The sequence below is a fragment of the Alosa sapidissima genome, chromosome 4, assembly GCF_018492685.1.
Source record: "Alosa sapidissima isolate fAloSap1 chromosome 4, fAloSap1.pri, whole genome shotgun sequence".
NCBI classification, from domain to species: domain Eukaryota; kingdom Metazoa; phylum Chordata; class Actinopteri; order Clupeiformes; family Clupeidae; genus Alosa; species Alosa sapidissima.
Genome location: NC_055960.1, coordinates 40,016,002 through 40,030,950, shown reverse-complemented (window position 1 = coordinate 40,030,950; position 14,949 = coordinate 40,016,002). Strand labels below are relative to the sequence as shown.

Genomic DNA, 14,949 nt, shown 5'->3' with positions numbered 1-14,949 from the left:
AGTCTTTCCTCCTTTTTACCAAATATAATTACTTCAGTTTTTTTCTTTGTTCAGCTGAAGAACATTTTGAGACATCCAGGTGTTGATTTGTTCTATACACTGACACAGAGATTCAAGGGGACCATAGTCGTTTGGTGACAGAGCTAAGTATATTTGTGTGCCATTGTATAGCTATGATATGAAATCAAATAGTGCCAGTCTGGATAGCCGTGTGTGTAGGGGGGGCAGTGCCAGACGACGTTCCTGGGAGGAGTGCAGTGGTGCCCATATGCCTTTATGAGAGTGCAGTGGTGCCCATATGCCTTTATGAGAGCGCTTACTGTACGTAACTGGGTGCAGAACAGCCATATATATATCACTTTGTGAGCAGCAGTAGTGAGCAGCAGTAGTGACGTGCGTGTGAGCAGCAGTAGTGAGCAGCAGTAGTGACGTGTGTGTGGGCAGCAGTAGTGACGTGACGTGAGGTGGGTGCAGGCAGCTGAAGGAGCCAGTGGAGTCAATAAACAGCAACGTGTGTGTGTGTGTGTGTGCCCTCTTCAGCAGGGTAACACGTGTGTGTGTGCCCTCTTCCTCTTCAGCAGGTGTGCCTCCTCTCTCCTCTCCACTCCTCTCTACTCCTCTTCTCCTCTCCTCTCCTCTTCTCCTCTCCTCTTCTCCTCTCCTCTCCTCTCTCTTCCTCTCTCTCCTCTTCTCCTCTCCTCTCCTCTCTTCTCTCCTCTCCTCTCTTCTCTCCTCTCCTCTCTCTTCCTCTCTCTCCTCTTCTCCACTCCTCTCCTCTCTTCTCTCCTCTCTCTTCCTCTCTCTCCTCTTCTCCACTCCTCTCCTCTTCTCCTCTCCTCTCCTCTCTTCTCTCCTCTCCTCTCTCTTCCTCTCTCTCCTCTTCTCCTCTTCTCCTCTCCTCTCTTCTCCTCTCCTCTCCTCTCCTCTCCTCTCTTCTACTCTTCCTGGTCCAGTCATCCCCTTGCGTTGGTTTTATCGTATCACCTCCAGCTGTTGCTACCTCTCCTGCACCAGAGCTCCTCATATGACAGACACCTCTGCTTGTGTGTGTGTGTGTGTGTGTGTGTGTGTGTGTGTGTGTGTGCGCGCGTGCGTGTCTACTTGATCTCTAGAGCATTGGGCACCTGCTGCAGCCTCAGATGCGAGGGAGGAGGAGCAGTCGGGCAGCTGAGACCAATGACATGTTTGACCAATCAGCACTGGAGGTGGGAGAGTGGGCGGGGCGTATTTGACTAATCAGCACTGGAGGTGGGAGAGTGGGAGGGGCATGTTTAACCAATATTCACTACAGCTTGGGGAGTGGGAGGGGCATGTTTGACCAATCAGCACTACAGCTTGGGGAGTGGGAGGGGCATGTTTGACCAATATGCACTACAGCCTGGGGAGTTGGAGGACCTTAGGACTCATCTCTGCAGCTCTTTGTCCATCCGTCTTTCTGTCTGCGTGTGTGTGTGTGTGTGTGTGCGTGTGCGTGTGCGTGTGTGTGTGTGTGTGTGTGTGTGTTTGTATGTGTGTCTGCATGTGTGCGTGTGTATGCGTGTCTGCGTGTGTGTATGTGTGTGTGTGTGTGTGTGTGTGTGTGTGTGTCTGCATTTGTGTGTGGTTTGCCGTTTCTGTGTTTTTCAGCATTTTCTGTCCACATACTGTGTGTGTGTGTGTGTGTGTGTGTGTGTGTGTGTGTGTGTGTGGTATGTTATATTTTGCTCATTGTCATGGCTCATTACTATAATGCTTCATTTCTGGATCAATGCATCAAACCCTCCACCTCCTCTCATACACTCATACACTCCAACTCAAACCCTCCACCCTCTCTTAGAAAACTCATACTTAGAAAACTCATACACTCAAACAACCTCACTCATATGTTTCAACTCTCTCTACGTCTAAGAGAACTTATACACTTTGAATGTTCTCAACTCATTTTTCTCTACCTACTGAACCCATACCAGCAATAATGCTCCAAATCATGTTAATCTAACTTATATACTCATATGAATCTAACTCGTATGAATCTAACTCATACTAATCTAACTCATATTAATCCAACTCATAACTCATATTAATCTAACTCATAATACTGTAATAATTGTCTGTGTGTTTGTGTGTCTGTGTGTGTGTGTTCATCTGTCCAGGAGTATATTTTTCACCTGGAGCCTGGCAAGGAGGATTCTGGGAAAGGGAAGTGCTCCTATGACCCCAAGCTGAATAGCGTGTCTGCTTTGATTAGTGAGTACCACCTTGTGAGTGTGTGTGTGTGTGTGTGTGTGTGCGCTGAATAGTGTGTCTGCTTTGATTAGTGAGCACCACCTTGTGTGTGTGTGTGCGTGTCTGTGCGTGTGTGTGTGTGTGTGTGTGTGTGTGTGTGTTGTTCCCTGTTAGACGGCCAGCTCTATGCGGGTGTGTATGTATGACGAGTGTGTGTGTGTGTGTGTGTGTGTGTGTGTGTGTGTGTGTTGTTCCCTGTCAGACGGCGAGCTCTATGCATGTATGTATATATGACGAGTGTATATGTGTGTGTGTGTGTATCAAAGTCTGCTTTATTGTCAATTTCTTCACATGCCAAGATATACAAAGAGATCGAAATTGCGTTTCCTACTATCCCACGGTGAAGACAAAACATATTTTACCAATTAAGTCCACAGACAAACATAACATTCAAGTAAACAATAAAAAGTATGGCAAGCCGATTGAGCATTTATTCTGATATCTTGATATCAGGCATAATTGTCATGTACATCCCTACTGAAAAAAACAGCCTGACCAGCTAAAGGTGGTTTGCTGGTTGACCAGCTTGTTTGACCACCCTATGATGGTTGACCAGCTAGACCAGCAAATCTCTTGCAAAAACATACCTTCAGCTGGTTTACCCACCTAACGATGGTAATTCAGCTGATTTTGCTTGTTGTACCACCTAAAGCTGGTCATTTTAGCTGGTGTTGCTGGTCTACACTGCTGGTTTAACTGGCCGTGCCAGCTTATGTTGGTCAAACCAGCATGACCATCTTACACCGACAATGTCAAGCTTGGCAGGCTGGTCACCAGCATGACCATCTTGCACCAGCTGTATCCCACAAGACAGGCTGGTCAAACCAGCATGACCAGCTTCCTCAGATGGTCACGCCAGCATATCCAGCTGGTGGCCCAACCAGCTACACCAGCAAAGACCAGCAAGAGCTGGAAGAAAACCAGCAAAGACCAGCTAAAACCAGCCACCAGCATAAGCTGGTTTCTAGCTGTTTTTTTCAGCAGGGATGTAAGCCATTTTTGTCAACTAGTTAACTAGTGAGCCATTTTTGCCAACTAGTGAGGGCCAAAATATGCACACTAGTTAACTAGTAGGAGCCAAAAGGCTCACTAGTTAACTAGTGAACCCATTTTAGCTTCACTAGTTAACTTTCTACAAGTGTCTACAAACAGTGTCTTGTGTGCACTAGTTAACTAGTAAGCTGCTTCACTGCCACACATGCAAACTAGTGAGACTTAAATTGTTCCACTAGTTAACTAGTGGACAAAAACGGTCAGCTTGTTTGTGTTTTTAGGTGTAACTAGTTAACTAGTGAACAAAATATGCATGCCACTAGTTAACTAGTAAGTAAACTAGTGGGTATTTTGGCCTTTACATGTTAACAAGTGACCATTTTGGCATCTCACTAGTTAACTAGTGGGGCTGAAATGGCCTTCACTAGTTAACTAGTGGGCATTTTGGGGCACACTAGTAAACTAGTGACACTTTTTGCACCTCACTAGTTAACTAGTCGAATGGAAATTGCCATCACTAGTTCACTAGTGGGTGTTTTGGTGCACACTAGTAAACTAGTGACACTTTTTAGACCTCACTAGTTAACTAGTGGGTATTTGTGTCTTCACTAGTTAAATAGTGAGCAGTTCTGCCTTCACTAGTTTACATGTAAGTGTCACACTGAAGCCACTAGTTTACTAGCTAGAGTACCTTTAGCCAGCATGTTAACTTGTGTGCCACATGCAAATGTTGTGGGTGGGATTTTGTGAAATTCTGCACTGTGATTGGTTATCATGTTCTATTTGGACATAGGGAGCCAATAGAAAGCCTCAATTTCCAGAGTTCTTCGCCTCCTAATTTGAATTCTGCGCCACTAGTTGACTAGTGTGAATTTAGTCTTGAACTAGTTTACTAGTATACATTTATGACCTCACTAGTTAACTAGTTTGGACAAAGGATGCATCAACTAGTTAACTAGTGAGCCTGCTGCCATCACCTAGCTAGATAGTAAGCCATTTATGGTTCACTAGTTAACTAGTGACATTGACCTACTCCAACTAGTTAACTAGTGAGGAGTTTTGCCTTCACTAGTAAACATGTGCACATTTTTGGCTGTCACTAGTTAACTAGTGAGACCCAAAAGCCTTCAACTAGCTGACTGGTATGCATTTTGGCCTTTACTAGTTAACTAGTGGACATTTCTGGCTCTCACTAGTTAACTAGTGGGCACAAACATGGATCACTAGTTAACTAGTGCGACAAAAATGGCTTGCATGTTGGCCTGATATCAAGATATCAGAATAAATGCTCAAGCGGCTGGCCAAATTACATAGAAGTTAACAAGTGGGAGTTTGACATTCAGTAGTCATCTAGTAAACATTTTTGTACCTTACTAGTTGATTAGTAAAATATAGAAGTCTTTAAACTAGTTAACTAGTGCACATTTCAGTGACCACTAGTTAACTAGTGAACATGCTGAGCATTACTAGTTAACTAGTAAGATATGAAACATATGAACTAGTTAACTAGAGAGAATTTGGGCCTTACTAGTTAACTAGTGAGCATTTTGGCTGTCACTAGTTAACTAGTTCACACAGAAATGGCTCACTAGTTAACTAGTGGACAGAAATGGCTTGCATGTACATGACAATTATGCCTGATATCAAGATATCTGAATAAATGCTCAATCGGCTTGCCATAAAAAAGTAAATAAGAAGGCACATACAATGAAGAAATAAGAGCAGCAAAATTGGGTTGAAATTGTGCAATTGTACATAGACAGTCAATATAATAGTGCAAAGTCAGGCCAGTAAATGGCTGAGGTAGTTCTGCTTGACCTAAGTAAGCAAGTGGCATAGTGGTGCAAGTTATGTAAGAGCAGCAGAAGTGTTGTGTTTTCAGGACAACAGGACAACAACAAGAAGTTGCAAAGTGTGCAAGTGTACAAGTGGAGTAGTGCAAGGCAGCCATTGTGGGTCTAAAAGTCCAGGATGTTATGTAGCTGAGGGTGGAGGGGGGAGAGGGGGGGGAGTTCAGCATCCTAACAGCCTGGTGTATGAAGCTGTTGGTGAGTCTGGTGGTGCGGGAGCGGAGGCTTCTGTACCACTTCCCAGAGGGCAGTAGATCAAATTCACTGTGTGTATGTGTGTGTATGTGTATGTGTGTGTGTGTGTGTGTTGTTCCCTGCGAGACGGCGAGCTCTATGCGGGTGTGTATATATGACGAGTGTGTGTGTGTGTGTGTGTGTGTGTGTGTGTGTGTTGCAGACGGCGAGCTCTATGCGGGTGTGTATATATGACGAGTGTGTGTGTGTGTGTGTTGCAGACGGCGAGCTCTATGGGGGTGTGTATATATGACGAGTGTTTGTGTGTGTGTGTGTGTGTTGCAGACGGCGAGCTCTATGCGGGTGTGTATATATGACGAGTGTGTGTGTTGCAGACGGCGAGCTCTATGCGGGTGTGTATATATGACGAGTGTGTGTGTGTGTGTGTGTGTTGCAGACGGCGAGCTCTATGCGGGTGTGTATATATGACGAGTGTGTGTGTGTGTGTGTGTGTGTGTGTGTGTGTGTGTGTTGCAGACGGCGAGCTCTATGTGGGTGTGTATATATGACGAGTGTGTGTGTCTGTGTGTGTGTGTGTGTGTGTTCAAGACGGCGAGCTCTACGCAGGTGTGTATGTCGACTTCATGGGGACGGACTCGGCCATTTTCCGCACGCTGGGAACACACACTGCCATGAGGACTGACCAGTACAACTCCCGCTGGCTCAACGGTACACACACACACACACACACACACACTGCCTTGTGAACTGACCAGTACAACTCCCGCTGGCTCAACGGTACACACACACACACACACACACACACACACACACACTGCCATGAGGACTGACCAGTACAACTCCCGCTGGCTCAACGGTACACACACACACACACACACACACTGCCATGAGGACTGACCAGTACAACTCCCGCTGGCTCAACGGTACACACACACACACACACACACACTGCCATGAGGACTGACCAACCAGTACAACTCCCGCTGGCTCAACGGTACACACACACACACACACACACACACACACTGCCATGAGGACTGACCAGTACAACTCCCGCTGGCTCAACGGTACACACACACACACACACACACACACACACTGCCATGAGGACTGACCAGTACAACTCCCGCTGGCTCAACGGTACACACACACACACACACACACACACTGCCATGAGGACTGACCAGTACAACTCCCGCTGGCTCAACGGTACACACACACACACACACACACACACACACACACACACACACTGCCATGAGGACTGACCAGTACAACTCCCGCTGGCTCAACGGTACACACACACACACACACACACACACACACACACACACACACACGCCATTAATAATAAATATTCCAAACATTTATTTATTTATTTTTAGAAACTCCCGTAATAACCCTACTTTTCAGACCTCTGTGAGTGTGTGTGTGTGTGTGTTTGTAGAATTCCATGTAAGAGTGTGTGTGTGTGTGTGTGTGTGTGTGTGTGTGTTTGTGATTGTAAAATACCATTGAGAGTGTGTGTGTGTTTGTAGAATACCTTGTAAGTATGTGTGTGTGTTTGTGTGTTTGTTTGTTTGTAGAATACCATGTAAGAGTGTGTGTGTGTGTGTCTATTTTTAAAATACCATTGAGAGAGAGAGAGTGTGTGTGTGTGTGTGTGTGTGTGTGTGTTTGTTTTAGAGCCTGATCGATTTATCGGCGGGCCGATATTGGCATTTTCTATCGGTCTGCAATTATGACGGTCGATAAATAATTTTCAGTTACACTTTACTTGACGGGTGAGTTCATAACACATTCATAGCAGCTGTCTTAAACTGCACATAAAGCATTCATGACTGTTTCATGAGACATGACTCAATATTCATACCAAACCTTTCATGAATGTTGAAGACAGAACGACGACAACTTGTCAAAATAGCACTGCTTTACACTCAATTTACAAATGATCAACACACTCCTAGTAAATCTATACACATGTATATATAGTATATAGTATATATATATATATATATATATATATATATATAGCCATGTATGGCTGTTATGTACACTGTATATATATAGTATATAGTATATATATATATATATATATATATATATAGCCATGTGTGGCTGTTATGTACACTGTATATATAGTATATAGTATATATATATATATATATATATATATATATATATATATAGCCATGTATGGCTGTTATGTACACATGTATATATAGTATAGGAGGAGGAAGAGGACGTGGAGGTGAAGAAGCGAGAGGGAGAGGACGACAAGGACAAGGAGGTGAAGTTAGAGGAAAAGGACGAGGAGGTGGAGTTAGAGGAAAAGGACGAGGAGGTGGAGTTAGAGGAAAAGGACGAGCGGGAGCAAGAGGAGGACGAGGGGGGGGGGGAATGTGAGAAACAGAATTACTGATGACATCAGAGCTACAATAGTGGAACATGTAATCAGCCATGGAATGACCCTGAGGGAAGCTGGCCAACGGGTTCAGCCCAACTTGAGCCGAAATGTTTCCTTAGGGCTGCTTTGGTCCACAACTGGTTTCCAGATCACCCACTCCTCACTGCACTCAACCTCCCCTCAGACTCTCCCTCCTCACTGCACTCAACCTCCCCTCAGACTCTCCCTCCTCACTGCACTCAACCTCCCCTCAGACTCTCCATTCCTGAATCCAATTGAAGAGTTCTTCTCTGCCTGGCGCTGGAAGGTCTATGACCGTCATCTCCATCAAAGCAAACCCCTTTTACAGGCAATGGAGGAGGCATGTGGGGATATTGGACTAGAGGACATTGCATGTGATGTAGACAAAATTTTGAGAGAGACAACACAATGTAGACTGATTGTTTTTTTGTCTCAGTGAAATTGACTTGGAAAAACACACATTGTTTTGATGTGTGTAAATACAGTAAACACCAATACTTGAAGTTTGGATCCCTGTATGTTTACAGAACTATGACAAAAGTATGGCCTCAAACTGACATAGTCTACCTTGTGCACAGAGAAAACAAAAGCCAGATGTGTTTTTTATTCATACCATCAGTGTGTAGTTGGCACATTGTGTGCTTATTATTGTGATGGCTTGTGTACCGTTTGATACGAAAACACCATTTTTACGAAGGTGTGAAGAGTTAAGCAAGGTGTGTTAGCTTTTGCAAGAGAACTACAATGTTTTGCTGATTTGGTGAAAAGTTTTCTTATTTGTGTGTAGAGTTTTGCAAAAATAGACAATAGTTACAATAGTTACTTAAAGGAGAATTCCGGTGTGATATTGACCTAAAGTGTATTGAAACATGGTACCGAGTGTGAACGTATGTCTCATAGCCCATCTCGGCTTGTCCCCTGCACTCCAAAATCTGGCGCTAGTTAGCCGATGCTACCAACAGCTTTTTCAATAGTGGTGCTTCGGCATCGGGCTAGCCATGCAAATAAATCACTGTTTTACACCCATTTACGAGGCTCAATGTATCTCCACACTTCATTGGTAGACTTCCGAGGGCCCTGACATTTAAAACGAGACATTGAGAACTTTGAAAAAGCACTGGTAGTTTACTTACAAGACGATTTATACAGACAGTATCTTCACGAAGTTTAGCGTTTGCAGCCATCTTGAATTTAGTCACGATAAGTCGAGCAACGAGTAAGAATGAACTGGTATGATAAGGGATCAGATTCCAAAAATAATTCAGTGGAAATGCATGGATTCCAGTTTCTTCCAGTAGCAGCAACTGGAATCCATGCATTTCCACTGAATTATTTTCTCAATGTCTCGTTTTAAATGTCAGGGCCCTCGGAAGTCTACCAATGAAGTGTGGAGATACATTGAGCCTCGTAAATGGGTGTAAAACAGTGATTTATTTGCATGGCTAGCCCGATGCCGAAGCACCACTATTGAAAAAGCTGTTGGTAGCATCGGCTAACTAGCGCCAGATTTTGGAGTGCAGGGCACAAGCCGAGATGGGCTATGAGACATACGTTCACACTCGGTATCATGTTTCAATACACTTTAGGTCAATATCACACCGGAATTCTCCTTTAAGCAATCAGAAAAAACTGTAAGTATAATCTGCTCACAATGTAAACTGTGGCAATGTGGATCACAGAACAAAGACCTGACACTTTTATTTCTTAAAAATTGAATTAAAAAAAATCAGAATGCCACACCTTGATCAGAACCTTTTTATAGGAGAACATGCTTACATTCTGTTTGTTAAAAATAACTATCGGCCAATATATCGGTTATTGATTTTTGAAAAACTCAAATATCAAAATCGGTATCTGCATTCAAAATCCCATATCGGTCGGGCTCTAGTTTGTTTGTACGATACCATGTAAGAGTGTGTGTGTGTGTGTTCATAGAATACCATGTAAAAGTGTGTGTGTGTGTGTGTTCATAAAATACCATGTGAGAGTGTGTGTGTGTGCTCATAAAATAGTATGTAAGAGTGTGTGTGTGTGTGTGCTCATAAAATAGCATGTAAGAGTGTGTGTGTGTGTGCTCATAGACTAGCATGTAAGAGTGTGTGTGTGTGTGTGTGTGTTCATAGAATACCATGTAAGAGTGTGTGTGTGTGTGTGTGTGTGTGTTCATAGAATACCAATATATCGGTTATTGATTTTTGAAAAACTCAAATATCGAAATCGGTATCTGCATTCAAAATCCCATATCGGTCGGGCTCTAGTTTGTTTGTACGATACCATGTAAGAGTGTGTGTGTGTGTTCATAGAATACCATGTAAAAGTGTGTGTGTGTGTGTGTGTGTGCTCATAAAATAGCATGTAAGAGTGTGTGTGTGTGTGTGTGTGTTCATAGAATACCATGTAAGAGTGTGTGTGTGTGTGTGTGTTCATAGAATACCATGTAAGAGTGTGTGTGTGTGTGCTCATAGAATAGCATGTAAGATTGTGTGTCTCTGTACCCAGATCCCACGTTTGTTGATGTGCAGCTCATCCCGGACAGTGCGGAGAGGAACGATGACAAGCTCTACTTCTTCTTCCGAGAAAAGGCTTCTGAGCTGGGACAGAGCCCAAAGACCCAAGCCACGATCGCACGCATCTGCTTGGTGTGTGTGTGTGTGTGTGTGTGTGTGTGTGTGTGTGTGTGTGTGTGTGTGTGTGCAGGATCGCACGCATCTGCCTGGTGTGTGTGTGTGTGTGTGTGTGTGTGTGTGTGTGTGTGTGTGTGTGTGTGTGTGCAGGATCGGACGCATTTGCCTGATGTGTGTGTGTGTGTGTGTGTGTGTGTGTGTGTCCTCTGCAGAATGACGATGGTGGTCACTGTTGCCTGGTGAATAAGTGGAGCACCTTCCTGAAGGCTCGTCTGGTCTGCTCTGTCCCGGGGGCTGATGGGATTGAGACACACTTCGATGAGCTCCGTGAGTGTGCAAGCTTGTTCTGTGTGTGTGTGTGAGTGTGCAAGCTTGTTCTGTGTGTGTGAGTGTGTGAGTGTGCAAGCTTGTTCTGTGTGTGTGTGTGTGAGTCTGCAAGCTTGTTCTGTGTGTGTGAGTGTGCAAGCTTGTTCTGTGTGTGTGTGTGAGTGTGCAAGCTTGTTCTGTGTGTGTGTGCGAGTGTGCAAGCTTGTTCTGTGTGTGTGTGTGTGAGTCTGCAAGCTTGTTCTGTGTGTGTGAGTGTGCAAGCTTGTTCTGTGTGTGTGTGTGTGTGAGTGTGCAAGCTTGTTCTGTGTGTGTGGGTGTGAGTGTGCAAGCTTGTTCTGTGTGTGAGTGTGCAAGCTTGTTCTGTGTGTGTGTGCGAGTGTGCAAGCTTGTTCTGTGTGTGTGTGTGTGAGTCTGCAAGCTTGTTCTGTGTGTGTGAGTGTGCAAGCTTGTTCTGTGTGTGTGTGTGTGAGTGTGCAAGCTTGTTCTGTGTGTGTGGGTGTGAGTGTGCAAGCTTGTTCTGTGTGTGTGTGTGTGAGTGTGCAAGCTTGTTCTGTGTGTGTGGGTGTGAGTGTGCAAGCTTGTTCTGTGTGTGTGAGTCTGCAAGCTTGTTCTGTGTGTGTGTGTGAGTGTGCAAGCTTGTTCTGTGTGTGTGTGTGTGTGTGAGTGTGCAAGCTTGTTCTGTGTGTGTGTGAGTGTGCAAGCGTATTCTGTGTGTGTGTGTGTGAGTGTGCAAGCTTGTTCTGTGTGTGTGTGTGAGTGTGCAAGCTTGTTCTGTGTGTGTGTGTGTGTGTGAGTGTGCAAGCTTGTTCTGTGTGTGTGTGAGTGTGCAAGCGTATTCTGTGTGTGTGTGTGTGAGTGTGCAAGCTTGTTCTGTGTGTGTGTGCGAGTGTGCAAGCTTGTTCTGTGTGTGTGTGCGAGTGTGCAAGCTTGTTCTGTGTGTGTGAGTGTGTAAGCTTGTTCTGTGTGTGAGTGTGCAAGCTTGTTCTGTGTGTGTGTGTGTGTGTCTGAGTGTGCAAGATTGTTCTGTGTGTGTGTGAGTGTGCAAGCTTGTTCTGTGTGTGTGTGTGAGTGTGCAAGCTTGTTCTGTGTGTGAGTGTGCAAGCTTGTTCTGTGTGTGTGTGTGTGTGAGTGTGCAAGCTTGTTCTGTGTGTGTGTGTGTGTGAGTGTGCAAGCTTGTTCTGTGTGTGTGTGAGTGTGCAAGCGTATTCTGTGTGTGTGTGTGTGAGTGTGCAAGCTTGTTCTGTGTGTGTGTGTGAGTGTGCAAGCTTGTTCTGTGTGTGTGTGAGTGTGCAAGCTTGTTCTGTGTGTGTGTGAGGGTGCAAGCGTATTCTGTGTGTGTGTGTGTGAGTGTGCAAGCTTGTTCTGTGTGTGTGTGCGAGTGTGCAAGCTTGTTCTGTGTGTGTGTGCGAGTGTGCAAGCTTGTTCTGTGTGTGTGAGTGTGTAAGCTTGTTCTGTGTGTGAGTGTGCAAGCTTGTTCTGTGTGTGTGTGTGTGTGTCTGAGTGTGCAAGATTGTTCTGTGTGTGTGTGAGTGTGCAAGCTTGTTCTGTGTGTGTGTGTGAGTGTGCAAGCTTGTTCTGTGTGTGAGTGTGCAAGCTTGTTCTGTGTGTGTGTGTGTGTGAGTGTGCAAGCTTGTTCTGTGTGTGTGTGTGTGTGAGTGTGTAAGCTTGTTCTGTGTGTGTGTGTGAGTGTGCAAGCTTGTTCTGTGTGTGTGTGAGTGTGCAAGCTTGTTCTGTGTGTGTGTGTGAGTGTGCAAGCTTGTTCTGTGTGTGTGTGTGAGTGTGCAAGCTTGTTCTGTCTATCTCTCACTGTATGGGCTATGTATTTTAATGGTCTGAAACGGAAGTGTCTTTGCGCAAAACCCAAGTGACTTTGTGGGCGGATCTTGGGCGCTGTTTCTATTTTACCGGCGAGATAATGACTGTTGCGCCCGACGCAAATCTAAAATGGGGTGGCTGAAGTAGCTACATTAATCATGGGTGTGGTTTGGGCGTAACGTGCAATAAACCAATCAGAGCGTCATCTCACATTCCCTTTAACAACAGGCACGCTTGTTCCATAGCTGATTGCTATTATGGTGGCATATTTGCCAGGCGCAGCCAGGAGCGCTCACAGCGCAATCACTGTTCAGTTGGGAACAGTTAGCTATTGATTTTTCCTCTTGACAAAATGTAATGCAGAATTGTCACAAAGACATACTTTCCGATGTTTTGGGATCACTCTCACTGAAGCATGAGGTTATGAATGCATGGTGATATTTTTGCAATGTACAATGTAATCTAACATACTCTCCCGTGCTGCCGCTGGGGCATTTGGGTTAAATGGCATCGGCATGCAATTCAACATCACGTCTCCTTAAGTCCTCTAATATTTCCTAATGTATGTCATCAACACATCCGTGATTCGTGAAAATGTGTACGCTAGATTTATGCCTATTTTTTCACATCTTAATGGACACCACACTGATTTCCCTCGAGTGGTAATATTTTTCTTTGAAATTATGTATGGTTTACATAAATGGGAACTACGTTGTATAGATGAGAGGAGCGAAGTGTGCGTTGCGCAGCACTGGCGGCCAAGCAAGGGCTCCTTACCCTCAGCAAACTCAACAAGAGAAACAGTTTCCAAGTTGACCTAACTAACTTTCAACTCTGCACAGTATCCCATTAACTGCATGACAGTAGGCTATTTACAATATTTTCTGTTACGTAGAGTTTGTAAACACGTTATCATCAACTTAATGCACGCACAACATTTGTTTGAGCAAGAGAGAGAATAACAATGAATGGATGCAGCAACTACAGAAATTGTAGCCATACTTGCTTCTTTCTTGTACTATGGTTGCTGGTTAACAGCACATAAAAGCTGATTTAAGCTAATTCACTAACTCAAGACTTCAAGGCCATCATGGATATAAAACGTTTTTTGAAAATAACGAAAGGATGGAGGGAACATAACAAAGCTTGGAGTTATTTCAGATGGGCTACAACAAGGTAGGCAAAATGATGGTGCTTAAAACCTTAATAATGGTTATAATGCTTAGGCCGATGTTAAAGCGCACGCGATGTTTAAAGCCATACACAACAGTAAAATGGAACAAAACTAAAGGTAACTTAAGCCTTTATAGGGCTGTATAAAGTTGTCCAAATTAATAGGTCATAATTAGGCGTTGTTGTTGTAAAGATATTGCATGTAGATGTTGTACTATATAGGCTACTAATTTTTTAGGTCACCAATGCACAAACAAAACCGGGAAATGGACAAATATTATCAAGGCTTTGAATGTTTCCGTCTGTGCACGGGGGGGTCTGTAGATTGGTGTGCAGCGCATTCATTTCTGCAGGCCTGTGGTCATGCATGCGCCCTTAAAATAGCATCTGAATTTGCGAATTGGCGGATTTGTTTTCTGAAACTGCAAAATATCAACAGTGAGCGTTTCCGCCGGAACACGGCCCGTCTTTTCCCTGAACCGCCCCCGTGGGCGCAATCGAATTCCCTAATTCACAGGCACGTACCTGTGGAGATAAAATTCCAATATGCGCTGACTGCAAAATAGGAAAGACAAAAGCGCGAGTATACAAAGTCAATTGCGCTGGGGCGCAAAATAGAGCCCTACATGTAGGTGTGTGTTTGTGTGTGTGTGTGTGTGTTTGTGTGTGGGTGTGGGTGTGTCTAAGTGTGCAAGCTTGTTCTGTCTATTTCTCACTCTAGGTGAGTGTTTGTGTGTGTGTGTGTGTTTGTGTGTGTGGGTGTGTTTGAGTGTGGAAGCTTGTTCTATCTATCTCTCACTCTGGTTGTGTGTGTATGTGTGCGTGTGTGCATGAGAGAGACCTTGATGAACTCTCGTGTCCACGTTCATGTGACAGTTAATGTGATGAAGATGTCATAGATTCAGAGTTGATGTGATGGAGTTGATGTGATGGAGTTGATGTGATGGAGTTGATGATGTGATGGAGTTGATATGATGGAGTTGATGTGATGGAGTTGATGTGATGGAGTTGATATGATGGAGTTGATATGATGGAGTTGATGTGATGGAGTTGATATGATGGAGTTGATGTGATGGAGTTGATGATGTGATGGAGTTGATGATGTGATGGAGTTGATATGATGGAGTTGATGTGATGGAGTTGATGTGATGGAGTTGATATGATGGAGTTGATATGATGGAGTTGAAGTGATGGAGTTGATATGATGGAGTTGATGTGATGGAGTTGATGATGTGATGGAGTTGATGTGATGGGGTTGATGTGATGGAGTTGATGTGAT

The 14,949-nt window shown here is 44.3% G+C and overlaps 1 protein-coding gene across 3 annotated transcripts in view; it reads left to right on the top strand.

The window, feature by feature from the left end:
* Positions 1–14,949, top strand: part of LOC121706651 (semaphorin-3F-like) — a 139,990-nt gene that overhangs the window by 49,419 nt on the left and 75,622 nt on the right. For 2 of the 3 annotated variants that reach the window (XM_042088569.1, XM_042088571.1), the window contains 5 exons: positions 1,113–1,205; positions 2,133–2,226; positions 5,892–6,011; positions 10,231–10,370; positions 10,568–10,682. In XM_042088569.1, the coding sequence (XP_041944503.1) occupies positions 1,113–1,205; positions 2,133–2,226; positions 5,892–6,011; positions 10,231–10,370; positions 10,568–10,682 (562 nt within the window). The remainder of the gene's footprint in view (positions 1–1,112; positions 1,206–2,132; positions 2,227–5,891; positions 6,012–10,230; positions 10,371–10,567; positions 10,683–14,949) is intronic. The other variant, XM_042088570.1, reaches the window with a different exon arrangement.